Below are 13,040 nucleotides of genomic sequence, written 5' to 3' on the forward strand. Positions count from 1 at the left end.
TGTATTTCGGAAAACCGCTTTACCCTCAAAGGTATTTGCATTTTTTCAAAAACTTTCTCCAACGTCAAACCAAATACACCCTTAGCTTCGCATTTTCACTTACATTAATCTAGCAATTCACAGTGATCAAGCATAAGCAAAACATGAATAACCATTGGCAATAGCGAATCAAGGTTTCGATGAAGGCCATGCTCTCAACTAATTAATCTTTCGATTAAGAGGTGCTTGAAGAAAATTAAACCGCATTATCTAGGTTTTATGCCTGGCGGCGTGATTTGAGTGTTTCCTTAGCAACCAATCAAGAAAACAATAATCAAACCTCGCGTTGACTTTGACTTAGTTGGCCCAACCTTAATCCCTGAAAAAGACACTTGTTTGCTATCCAACCTTGAACGATTCCTAGGAGATCAGACGTTACCTGTTCTCTGATATAACTAAGGAACTCATCACAGTCTCCATCTTCTCAACATGGCATCTATCATATGTTTTCTCCTTCTTCTCGCTTTTGCTTCTCTTGCAAAAGCTCAAGAAACAAGATCAAACATAACAGCAGGTTCTTCCCTAAGTCCAACCGCTAACTCGTCTTCTTGGCTCTCACCTTCAGGACTCTACGCCTTCGGGTTCTACCCTCAAGGCCGAGGCTACGCGGTCGGAGTTTTCCTCGCCGGGATCCCGCAGGGAACCGTCGTCTGGACTGCGAACAGGGACGATCCACCTGTTTCCGCTGGTGCCACCTTGCTCTTCACCAACGATGGCCGCCTTATACTGCGATCCTCGCAAGGTGAAGAAACTTATATTACTTCGGCCTCTCTGTCGGCCTATTCCGCTTCTATGCTTGATTCGGGCAATTTTGCGCTGTACGATCCTAAGGGAAGTGTGTTGTGGGAGAGCTTTGACTACCCGACCGATACCCTTTTGCCGACACAGCGCCTTTTGGCAGGCCAACAGATAATCTCTAGCATCTCGGCAACGAACCACTCGACGGGAATTTTCCGTCTCAAGATGCAACACGATGGGAATCTGATTCAGTATCCAGTGAACACTCCGGATACTGCTCCATATTCTTACTTCACATCTTGGACGGGCGGAGCGGGAGATAATGTCTCGCTCAACTTTGATGTTGATGGTCATATGTTCTTGCTCAACACCACGGGATATATCATAAGGAATGTAACGCCGGGAGGGTTACCAACGAAAAGCACCATTTTCATCTTTAGGATTGACTCTGATGGCTTGATGAGAATGTATTCGTATGATTTGAATCAAAAGGGAAATTGGTCGGTCGTATGGCAGTCTACGAATGATGAATGTGATCCGAAGGGTTTATGCGGCCTAAACGGTTTTTGTGTAAAAAATGACCAACAAGCTAATTGCCAATGTCTTCCCGGATTCGATTTTGTTGAGCCGGGAAATTGGGCAGCGGGCTGCGAGAGGAATTTCACCGCCGAGACTTGCAGGACAGGCGACGCGAGTGCGAGTTACGTCATCCAAGCTGTTGATAATACCCTTTGGGAAGATGATTCGTACTCGGTCGTTCCGTCGACAGATAAAGATGGGTGCAAACAGGCCTGTTTGGAGGATTGTAACTGTGAGGCTGCGCTCTACAATGGTGGGAATTGCAGGAAACAAAGGCTTCCATTGAGATATGGAAGAATATTGTTAACTGAACCGACTAGCGCACTGATCAAGGTAGGCATCGCGAAACCCGTTACCGCTGATCAAAATAAGAAGGAGATGACTCGGAGGGATATACTATACGTTAGCCTTTCGCTCCTCGCTTTCGGATTCGTTATGATGGCTATTTCAGTAGTTATAATATGCAAGAACAGCATGTGGACGTACCAAAGGATCCGTAACAAGATAGAGGTTGGTTTGGCGAAAGATCCGGCGCCTCGACCGTTCACTTATGCAGAACTCGAGGTAGTCACTGACAGTTTCAAGGAACAGATAGGTAGAGGAGCATTCGGAACAGTTTACAAAGGGGTGATTGGGGAGAAGACAGTTGCCGTCAAAAGACTCGATAAGTACTTGGCTGAAGGGGAAAGGGAGTTTCAGACCGAGGTCGAAGTCATCGGTCGAACCCATCATCGAAACCTGGTCCGCCTCATCGGGTATTGTCTGGAAGGAACGAATAGGCTTTTGGTGTACGAGTACATGAGCAACGGATCGCTTGCAAACGTTCTCTTCGATAGTTCCGAAAGCCGACCTTCTTGGGACGAAAGAATGGAGATAGCACGGGATATAGCCCGAGGAGTGCTATATCTGCACGAAGAGTGCGAGACCCAAATTATCCACTGCGACATAAAGCCACAGAACATACTCATGGACAAAAACCGTGCCAAGATTTCGGATTTCGGACTTGCAAAGCTGCTAAACGCAGACCAAACCAGAACTTTCACCGGTATTCGAGGGACGAGAGGTTATGTGGCGCCCGAGTGGCACCAGAACAAGCCTGTGACGGTGAAAGCAGATGTTTACAGCTTCGGGATCGTGCTCTTGGAGATCATCTGTGGTCGGAGGAAAGTGGATGTGGACTTACCGGAGAGCGAAGCAATCTTGGAAGAATGGGTTTGTGAATGTTTCTGGAATGGCGAGATCGGTAAATTGACCGGTGACGAGAAGGTTGATGAGGATGAACTGAAGGCCGCTATCAAGGTTGCGCTCTGGTGCATCTCTGATGACCCGATTCTCCGTCCTCCGATGAAGAGAGTTCTACTGATGTTGGAAGGAAGTGCCGAAATCCCGACCCCTCCTATTCCTTCATCTTCCATTTGCACCGACAAAAGTTTTGTCTGAATACTTTACAGATTGATGTAGATAATGCTGGGGAATCAAGAGCTCCTATCTAGTAATCCTTCTGGGATTAGACCAATATATGCAGACGTTATTTTTGTTCACTAAATAAAGTACAGATGATATTCAATTGTGTGTCTACTAGCATAGGTTACTTTCCGGTGCCATACGGTGAGTCGCCGTTGCATGCCCGACTTATAGACAGAATAGAATGAAACCGACTACGGTGGCGGTGAACGAGGGTTATCGTCTCAGAGTTCATGCTTCATTCGACTATCGTTTCATTCTCTTCAGTCTTCACAATATATGTCTTCAGACGCAACAGAACTCATGCTGCACAGCCATGAATGCTTTGCTCAAACTTAAAGATGAGAATAGGATGGCAATGGTTTTCCAGATTCATTCTAACTTTTACTATTAACGTCATCAAATTTTGTTTACAAACCCCGGATGGCTGTGTGAACGTGCTCAATTTGTTCCAACATCAAAACTTATCTTTTCCAGATTCATTCTAACTTTTACTATTAACGTCATCAAATTTTGTTTACAAACCCCGGATGGCTGTGTGAACGTGCTCAATTTGTTCCAACATCAAAACTTATCTTTTTAGTATTTTACAGAGCTATTTTCTACTGTTCCGGGTTTTTTTCTCAGATACTTCATTTTAAAACGGGCCTACTACCCTTAAAAAATCCCAACTTTAACTCCAGTCGCAATTCTATTCTAAACATTTTCGTCTCATAAAATCTCCCTTAGGGATGTGGCGTTTCCACATCGTTACTCTTAACTTTTTTTTTTTTATTCATGTCTCTTGGACGACGTCTTATTAGATCTAAAATTTGGGTAAAAAATAAAGCTATTTGGTTTGGCTTTCTTCAATTGCTTTTACTCTTAAGATAGCCTCCTTTCCATCTCGCTCGAGATCTTGAATTTTGAGCTCACTCCTTAATCTCTCGGGCTCGGAAGTCTTTCATCTCTCGCTGTTGGAGAGCTCGCGCTCTAGACACTCGGCTTGAGATGCTTGAATAGGTCGCACTGGGGGGGGCAGAAATTTTTTTTGGATGGATGGTTAACAAGGGCAGATTTAGACTCAATTAAAAGCCGGTGATTTTTTTATGAGATAAAAAAAAAGTTCAGTATGGAATTTCTCTACACCTAAAGTTTATAATCGAATTGGGACTAGACCTAAAGTAGGGGATTTTTTAAGGTACTGTGCCTGTAAAACGGGCAAAAGTTCAGGCACTTACGTTGTCATTACCCCTTAATATAATGTGCGGGACACCTGGTGGTGATGGAGAAAGATTGAAAATAAATTATCTAGACCAATCGTCAAAGATTGTTCTCCTTTGTAAGTTGGAAGAATTGGTCAGTCGAGAACTCTACAAAATAGCGTCAATAGACCGGAATTGACATGTGTGGATGCTCTTACTTGGAAGATCACTTGCCGTGATATGCTGGGTTGCTGAACGAGTCCCATTTCACCAACACAAACAAATTTGACATTTTTGCGGGAAATTGTCAGAAAAGTCTTTGAATATTTTTGCATTCTTGTCAATTCAGTTCTAAACCTTTTAAGCTTGCTGATTCAATCCTAATTTTTTTTTTACCTTTCACCGATTTAGTCATATTAACCAAACGTGGACGCCGTTCGACCTACATGGCATCATCGATGCTGACATGAACAATTTTAATAATTTTATAAAAAAATTTCTATTTTTATTTTATTTTTTTTCCTTTCTGGCTTTAGAGGTCGGAGGCCCTAACGACTGCGACAAAGCCCTCGCGGCCCTCACTGTGGCTAGATCACCAATGAACCCTGCTAGCTCTAAGCCGACAGTGCCACCGGCCCCTAAACTCAGAAAAAAAAAAGATTAAAAAATTCAAAAAAATTCTTACAAAGTTGTTAAAAATTATCCACATTAGCACTAGTGGGGAGCACATAGGATGGCCAATGTCCAAATCGGCAATTTCCAATTAATAGGACTGAATCGACAAAATGTGAAAAGATTTAGAACTAAATCAATAAACTTAAAAGGCTTAGGACTTCTTTGACAATATCTCCCATTTCTGTGGCGAATTTCTGCGGCAAATACTCATATATAGAGGATTCAAGATCTCCGCCGTTTACAAACCAATAACATAGAAAAAGGAGTGCTGTTCATCGAATCGCCACGAATTCTTTAGCGGGTTATTTCATGGAACGGAGAAACGACAACATATCGGTTGCCAAAGCTTTTGAGAGATGGAGTTTGCACAGGTGGTGGGCAGTTTCTGCAAGAGACTTTTGTTTCAGTTTTATCGGTGTGCTTTCTGCGATTCTGCTCGGTCGCGGTGCTGCGATTCTGCTCGGTCGCCGTCGTCAATGTCAACACCATCAAGTGTTTGCAAATACCCATCGTTCTGCAACGAACACTTTGATGGCGAACACCGCAAGCTGTAACCGACGACGAATAGGTGACCAATCTGTGAAGGGGGGTGTCGAGGGTCGAACTCGCTACCGAACTCAAGTATCTTAGCTTGTATCGAGCAAATGCGGCTCGAGTAGTTCAGTGATGAAGACATTCTAAAGTGATGGCGTATGGAAGCGGAACACACACTGCTTCCATATGCTTGGGTATATGGTAAGAGAGAGATGCAAGAATCCTCAGAGACGCCAGTTCTCGTCCTGAGTCAAGACAATGTCAAGCAAAAATGGTAATGCTAAAGAGACTGATCTTGCTGCTTGCTCTGAAGAAAAACATGGAATGATCAAGCAAATGCAAGTTAGGTAGCTAAACACTGGCCGGGATTCGTTGGACGCTGAGTAAGGGAGTAATTGGTCGAGGCTATTAGCTCGGCATCAAGAATTTTGAAAAGACATTGTAAAATCAGATTGCCTAGCTGCAAGACAAGAAAGATCACGAAATATTCTTAAATAAATCTAGAAATCATCATTTCAAGTCAATCTAGCTATATTAGCTTCATGGAGCGTGAGGACGGACTACATATCCTGTAGAACTTCCCTAATTTATCTATCTCCAAAATAATTTGATTTACTTCCTCAACGTAACATGACATCAAAATTCGATGATTTAGCTTAGATAAAATCATATGATCTTTTTCGAAGAAATCTGTTACGCACTTCATTCGAAAAAATGTAGTTTTTCTCCCGTGCATAGCACAGGCCTTATGGCTGGCTCTATAGCAATTATAAACATTGATATTGACATTCAATTACCTTTACAAAATGTATAAGAGATTTGGCTACAAAAGATTCCAATTCTCCAAACCATCTGCAGTACAGTGATTGTACAGGAGCCATAGCATGCCGAGGATCCACTAATTCTGAAATTGGAGATCACACCAGATGCATGAGCTAAGAGAAAACATGACACAGAGAAAAAAAAATTACTGAGATAGCCTGATTAATGTACCACTCTAGGGCTGGAACTGGAAACAGTTAATAATGAATTACAATGATGATATACGAGATTGCTTAGTCCTCTACACTGAAGCATGTTGATGGAAAGCTGAATTACTGGAAGACGGCGTTTTCTTGCAGTTGATTTAGATGGTATTCAAGATACTAACCTCCAACAAGGAATATCACCGCGAGTGAAAATTGGTAGTACTTCCACTGAAACATAGCTTTTAGTTTTTACATAATCGATCTTTTTCTCCTCAAAAATCTGTGCTGGTAAAACTCTTCAAAGGACAGACGGTTCACTGCAATGATGCATATAGAAGAATTAATTCCACAACTCTTTTCAAATGAAGCTGAGACAAGGTAGATGCTAAACCTGGATTAACAGAGAGTAGCCTGGAACATATGTCAATGCAGTCAGGATGCAAATCAGGAAGCACGTTGTGAGAAAATGGAAGGCTTTTAGATGACTTGATGCTCCGCAGAAGCTGCAGAGTAAAGAAACAAACTATTTAAGGGAACTTGTATTACTGTTTTCAATAAGTTAAAACAAGCTGTTGCTTGAGGAGATTATCCAACCTGAACATTAGTCCGCCCACCAAATGGTGGACAACCATTGATAAGCTCAAAAAGAATAGCACCGATACTCCACATATCCACCTGCAGCAAATCACCCAACCTAAATTCTTTCTTCTTGTCTGTTTCCTTTTCTTTTTCCAGTATTTTGTGTACATCCTACTGGTCTCAATGGAGACCACCGTTGCCACCCCAACCAAGGCCAGGGAATTGATCCTTAGCCAAAACATTTGGAGAATGCCAATCTCCTTCCAGGTTTATTATGCATTGACATCGGAATCTCATACCTTTTCATCATACTTTTGGAATAGAAGAACCTCTGGGGCCATGTACAATGGAGATCCACATACAGTATCACCAGAGCAACCGGGTTGTAAGGTTCTGTTCCAAAGATACCAACAAAAATCCCAGCATTTCAACTCAAAAATGAAAACAGTTGCCAAATTGAATTCTATAAGATGTCAAAACATTTGCGTATACCTTGAGAGACCAAAATCAGCTACCTTGAGCACTTTATCCTCTTCAGAACCAGATAACAAGATGTTCTGCTCACACAGTGCCGAAAAAGCAAGAGCAGAGATAAGCTCATTTGAAGTTTAGACAAAGACATGTCCGTAATTTAAACTCTCAAAATCTTGCATCTAGAGAAGAGACATTGTTGTGTCTGAAGTTATTCATTAGAAACAGAGTGCTAGATGCACTGCTTCAAATGCTAACTAATTGAAAAGGGGAAAAAGAATGCACAACCATCAAAATAACCAGAAATCAGTCATAACATATTTCAATGTATCACTTAATCACTGAATTCTCCCTCTAGGAAGCAGTCCTCACAAAACAAGGGTATCCATATGCATATAAGCAACAATTAAAGTAAGTAAACACAATCGACAACAAGGCATTTAGCTTCGTGCTGATTATTTGCCTAATTATTCCATCGACAACTCGGAATGTTGAAATGTTTGTAAGGTAAGTGAAACCAAAGTAATCAGTCCAGGAAAGTACCCATGGAAGGGATCATTGTTGAGTTGCTCTAATTGGTGAGCCTAATAATTCTCTTTAGTTAAGCCAGTCTTGACAACCATTAGATAGCATGTCTTGTGCAGTAGAAATTTTGCTGAGGCTCGAGTAAATCTTGATGATAAAATAGGCCTCAACAATGCAAACCTTCAAGGCGAGGCACATATATGCAAAAGCGCACGACCCGCCTATTTGCAAAGGGAAAAAAAATCTCATACCTGCGGTTTCAAGTCCCTATGAACAATATGGTAAGAGTGCAGTATTTCCAAGGCAGCTCCTACATGTTTTCCAAGAAAGCAAAGTCCCTAATCAATCCGAAGAAAGCAACACTTGCATAATATACGAATGAAACAAAGGACATACCCAGCTGCTGCATGAATCTTCTCGCGGTTTCTTCTCGAACTGGCCCATGCAATCGGACATAAGATGCTAAATCTCCTCCGGCACAAAACTCCAGGACCATGTATATGCAACCATTTGCCTGATGATGAAAACCAAACCCATTTCAATCCCATGAGAAATCCCGTCACCAGAAATTTTATCTACTACACCGAATCGAAGATACATTACGAAGTCCCACCCTAAATTGGAATGTAAAGAATAAACAGCTGGAGCTTAGAATGTAAAAACTACATCTTTGATCCGTATTTACTACATCGAAGATGCTAACGAGTACCTCAAAATTTTCATTAACTCTCACAGAAGCTTTTCAATTCCCACAAAACCAACTAAGACAGAGCAATAGAAAATCACACGTTCGTCTATATAAGACTATGACCCACGAGTGAATAAGAGCTGAGCATCCACGTAGAGACCGACGTAACCAACCTGAAACACGCGAAGAAGGCGAATGATGTTGGGGTGATCGACGGAGGACAAGAAATTGAGCTCGCAGTCCATGCAGCTCCTGAGATGCCGACTAAGCTTCGAGAGGTGGACTTGCTTCACCGCCACCACCTCGCCGCTGGCACTGTGCACCGCCTTCCACACCGTCGAGAAAGACCCTTCACCGAGCTTCGACGACAGGACGTAGTCGCCCAACGCGATCGCTTCGGAGAGATTCACTGTTGCTGCTTCAGGTTCCATCAATGTCCGAGAGAAGTGCTCGATTTGCTTAGATAAAGACAACATTTTTTTTCCCTTTTTTCTGAGAGAAAATATTGCGTACCTACGGGATGGAGCTGACGTGGTTCATAATCCATTCATCGTGCGACACGTGTCGAACCGGGCCCCACCAAATGAAAAGGGCAAAAAACCTTCACGGTTTCCCTCCCTCTCTCGTCTGTGTCTTTCCCTCCCCCTCTCTTTCCCCCTCTCTTCCGCCTGACCCTCTTTTCTCCGACCTCGAGCCCGAGCCACCGCCAACGGCGAAGAGCCCGATCGGAGTCTCCGGCAACAGGCTCGCCGTCAATTGATCCTGTCCTTCGTGCGCCGATTGGAATAGGCGATAAGCTTGCGTTTTGCGGCCGTGGCCGCCAAATGTCAAGCTTGCAGTCGCCCGTGGCTGGCGAACCCAGAGTTCGAGCTCGAGCAGCCATGGCCCAGGCAGCCTTGCCGGTTCGCGGCCATCTCCGCCAGATGTCGAGCTTGCAGCTGCCTCACCCGTGGCTGGCGAACCCAAAGCTCGAGCTCGAGCGGCCATGGCACCTGCAAGCTCGAGACCCCTCGTCGTCACCCTCAACTTCATAGAGGACTCGAGCAGTCCTCCCTTGCCAGCATCGCCGACCGAGCCCATCGGATCTGGCCGAACAACGCCAACGACGGCCATGAATATACAGATTAAATGTATACAGATTTGAACCTTTCCTCAAATTCCAAGTATCTGTAATTTTGATAATATTGGATTATATATGCATACGTTTTCTATCAAAAGAAAAAAAGGGTGGCGCTAGACATGGCCAAATGGAACCAGGGGCCCGAAATCAGAACCGGCCCTCAAAGGCCGGTTCCAATTTCTAAATTGTCGGAACCGGCCCGAAAAAAAAAAAAAAAAGGGGAGAAGGCCCAGGGAAAAAGAGTTATTGGGCCCGGGAACCGGCGGTTCCAATTCCACCTTTTTTTAGGAATCGAAATCGGCGGTTCCAACAAACCGGCCATGTCTAGGTGGCGCTATTCTTATATAAGTAAATTCACCCCCACATTTTTTTATTGAAAAGACAAAATTGCCACCAATCATTCAATTAATCAAACATTCCTCATATTTTGTGTTTCATTAATGTTGCTATCTTGTGTATATTAAAGGCATTATTTTTTTCTTTTTTATTATTTTTAAATTTTTACTTACATGAAATAAGTTTTGTCGATAATAACAATTCCAAGTGATCTAATTTTTTTTCTTTTAAAATTTGTCAAGCAAAATTTATGGATAACTTTGTAAAACAATAGTATCTTTATAAGCTTTCACTAATGTTGTGCATATCGCCATCAAACCCCCTTTCTTATCTTGATTTTCGAGAACGCTTCATTGATGATATTAACTCTTCTCAGTGCAAAATGACGACATTCCAGTGGCATTTAAAAAGAGCATTTCTTATTTTATGAATTTCGCGATTTACTTGCATTTCATCTTTTAGAGTCTCACATTGGAGAATATGATTTGTTTTGGAATTCTATGTAGGAGTTTCTCTTCATCAATTGTCAGATTATATATATAGAAGACAACTAATAAAAAAGAATTTGACGGTGTGCGCAACAAATTTGAAAGTTTATAAACAAGTAATTGCATTAAAAAAGAAAGTGTCTATGTTAAAAGTGTTCTCGATTCTATTTGTCAATTAATCCAAAAATTTGTTAGACAATGTTGAACAAAATTAAGTTTCTTGAAAATTTCTCTTTAAACAAAAGTAAATTTGACATAAGTAATATCTAACAATAAATTAAAAACATAATACCGTCGATATACATGGGATACCCACAAAAAAAAAAAACAACATGTGAAATCTTAATTATGGCAACTAGATCCTACACAAGAATAGAAAAAAAAAATCACTTTAAATTGCAGTTAAATGATTGATGGCAATTATGTCTTTTTGGTAAAAATTGGGTAGATTTACTCGTCTAAAAGGTGAAAATAGCGCCCTCCAAGAAGAAAATGCCATTCACTTTTGCTCAATCTTAACAAGCAGGCTCCATATTGTGCATTTGCTGTCAAACCCACAAATCAATGAACAAGCAGGTGAATATTTTTCTGTGCAAGGGTTAGGTCCCATAGTAACAATTTGATGGGAGTGATTGGTTTTTAGATGAATCGGTATTCCACCTAGATCCGAGAATGAACCTTGTGACTCCCGAATCTAAACTTTGGAACAGAGAATCGAATGGGTCGGTATCCAGTAGTACTTGAAAATTAACCACAATTTGCTTTGTTTGAAAAACTCAAATTCTAAGTTGCGTCATTCATTATAAAAGCATATTTTCATCGAGTGATTATGACATTGCTTATTTATTATGAAGACTACGGTTCGATTCTCCATAGGTTTAAAGGCAAACTTTCCCCCTAAAAGAAGCTTCAAAACTAGATTCTTAGTAGAATCGGCGATATTGGCCTTGAACCGGTCTGTGTAGGCCAGTTTGGTTCAGTTCTCGAGTTGAACCAAACCCGATGCTCGCCCCATTGGAGTCTTTTATAACTCCCTAGAGATGTGGAATTCCACTAATGTGAAAAACGGAGGACCCAAGGTCGAATCATTAAACGTACAGTGGACAAGTAGCCCAAAGAAAACATGCAAATGAACAAGATAAGCTCTCGAGTCCCTCAAACAGCTCTCGAAATTGGAGCCCAAATGGAAGCTGTTGTCAATGGCCTAGATTTCCAGCACAGAGCCAACCTAAACTTCTCACACCGCACCCGGTAATCCCCACTGAAGACACTCACCAGGTACTTGGCTTGAGCCACATTGCTTGAGCTCAAAGGCACAGGCCTAAACCCCTTCAGGCAAAGCCCATCTCTCCACAGCTTCCTCTCCAATTCCTCGCAAGGGAACTGCCTCACACTGTCCAGAATCCTCCTCCCCAGCACCTCCTGCTCTATCACTTTGAGGCACATCTCGTACCGGCCTGCGAAGCTGCTCACGGTCACCAGCGAGTCGGAGAGAGCCATGTAGTGATGGAGTGCCTCACAGAAGAACTCCACAAAGGACAAGGAAGATGAGGCCTTGGCGAAATTCAGCAGCTCTTCTTCCACCAGGACAACAATCTTGGGTGACAATGTTGTCATGCCCCCCAGGAATGTCCTCACCATTGAGAGGCTCTTGTCAGGCATGTGCAGTTGGTTGACCATGCAGTTCGCTATCACTGTGTGGCCTGCTTGGTGGATAGTCCTGAAGTCCTCTTCTTCCTGGATTAGGAGCTGATCGAATGTGAACCTGAGGTCGATCGAGTCCGCGAACTCCTTGAGCCTCCTTCCGGTCTGTCGGATTGAAGCTTCAGTATCTGGGTCGGTGACAATCGTGGTGATCTGCAGAGAGGCATCGTCGCGTAGTGCTAGGTCGACCATCAAGGGCGGCCATTGGATCCCCTCCATGATGTCGAAGTCGACCACGTGGACATCCCGGTCTGCCAGGGTCGCCTCGAGGATCGCTTGGTTGGCCGTGAAGTGCGCGAACTTGATGTACGGGGAGAGCTCTTGGATCATCTGAATGGCGGAGATGGTGTTTGGTCCCCTTGAGAAAGTCTGAGGCGGCATTTCGAGAGGACTGTTGATGCTCTTCCAGTGAAGGCCTTGAGTGAAAAACCAAGCCAATCTGTTAAACGAGCTGTTCCCATTTTCTTGATTGAACAGATTGTCATTCAGTTTGGAGATGATTGCAGAAACCACAGGCCAGTTCTGCGATTCGACAGCTTCAGCTCCCATCAGTAAAAGATCAGTCAGGCTGCTTTCTTCCATCAACTCTTCTTGGATTACCCTCAAAAGGGAATGTTCTTCACCCAAAGAGTCTTCCTCATTCGCTTCTTCTTGACCATGAAACATAATGTCCGAAAGCGGGTCAATTTCCATGACGCCAGTTTCGACAACTTCCATGATGCCAGTTTCAAGATCTTCCATGGAGTCTTGTGCCTCTGGCAGTGATGCAATCGCAATGTCGAAGTCCAACAGTTGGGTGATTTCTGACTCAATTTGGAGCAGTCTTTCTGGGTTGAAGTTGGAGGGAGAGTCTGGTTGCAGAGGAAATGAGTTTGATGTATAGGATTCATAGAAGTTTTCGAATGAGACAAGAACATCAGAGGGGAGGTTGATTGGTTCATGCTCCAT

At 42.9% G+C, this 13,040-nt stretch overlaps 3 protein-coding genes across 9 annotated transcripts; 1 reads left to right on the forward strand and 2 right to left on the reverse strand.

Moving 5' to 3' along the window:
- Positions 1 to 459: 459 nt before the first annotated feature.
- On the forward strand, positions 460 to 2,930 carry LOC115750448 (G-type lectin S-receptor-like serine/threonine-protein kinase LECRK1). Its single transcript, XM_030687818.2, has one exon. The coding sequence runs from the start codon at positions 469 to 471 to the stop codon at positions 2,794 to 2,796; it is 2,328 nt and encodes a 775-aa protein (XP_030543678.1). The 5' UTR covers positions 460 to 468; the 3' UTR covers positions 2,797 to 2,930.
- A 2,314-nt stretch (positions 2,931 to 5,244) lies between these two features.
- Positions 5,245 to 8,933, reverse strand: LOC115750518 (serine/threonine-protein kinase ATG1t). Of its 7 annotated transcripts, none has more exons than XM_030687929.2 (10): positions 8,618 to 8,933; positions 8,153 to 8,270; positions 8,008 to 8,066; positions 7,253 to 7,317; positions 7,060 to 7,153; positions 6,776 to 6,856; positions 6,573 to 6,684; positions 6,364 to 6,498; positions 6,011 to 6,117; positions 5,245 to 5,673 (listed from the first exon to the last, which is right to left on the reverse strand). In XM_030687929.2, exons 1-8 carry the CDS (start codon positions 8,918 to 8,920, stop codon positions 6,431 to 6,433), a joined length of 900 nt encoding a protein of 299 aa, XP_030543789.2. In that variant the 5' UTR covers positions 8,921 to 8,933; the 3' UTR covers positions 5,245 to 5,673; positions 6,011 to 6,117; positions 6,364 to 6,430. The 7 variants fall into 7 exon arrangements, with proteins under 7 accessions (XP_030543789.2, XP_048128736.1, XP_048128737.1 ...); XM_048272779.1 differs by having other exon boundaries at positions 5,245 to 5,458; positions 7,060 to 7,156; XM_048272780.1 differs by having other exon boundaries at positions 5,245 to 5,520; positions 7,060 to 7,156.
- Positions 8,934 to 11,543: 2,610 nt separating this feature from the next.
- On the reverse strand, positions 11,544 to 13,040 carry LOC115750475 (protein NODULATION SIGNALING PATHWAY 2-like). The gene has a single exon (XM_030687856.1). It carries the CDS (start codon positions 13,038 to 13,040, stop codon positions 11,544 to 11,546), a length of 1,497 nt encoding a protein of 498 aa, XP_030543716.1.

Source organism: Rhodamnia argentea, chromosome 11 (genome assembly GCF_020921035.1).
Source record: "Rhodamnia argentea isolate NSW1041297 chromosome 11, ASM2092103v1, whole genome shotgun sequence".
NCBI lineage: Eukaryota > Viridiplantae > Streptophyta > Magnoliopsida > Myrtales > Myrtaceae > Rhodamnia > Rhodamnia argentea.

Bases quoted from the DNA above. Each gene is read 5' to 3' on its own strand.
- LOC115750448 (XM_030687818.2), top strand. From the start codon at position 469: ATGGCATCTATCATATGTTTTCTCCTTCTTCTCGCTTTTGCTTCTCTT.
- LOC115750518 (XM_048272781.1), bottom strand. From the start codon at position 8,920: ATGTTGTCTTTATCTAAGCAAATCGAGCACTTCTCTCGGACATTGATG. The intron at 8,067-8,152 runs GTATGTCCTTTG...GAAAACATGTAG, and splicing joins AAGATTCATGCAGCAGCTGG to GAGCTGCCTTGGAAATACTG. The intron at 6,685-6,775 runs GTTGGATAATCT...TTTACTCTGCAG, and splicing joins GTGGGCGGACTAATGTTCAG to CTTCTGCGGAGCATCAAGTC.
- LOC115750475 (XM_030687856.1), bottom strand. From the start codon at position 13,040: ATGGAGCATGAACCAATCAACCTCCCCTCTGATGTTCTTGTCTCATTC.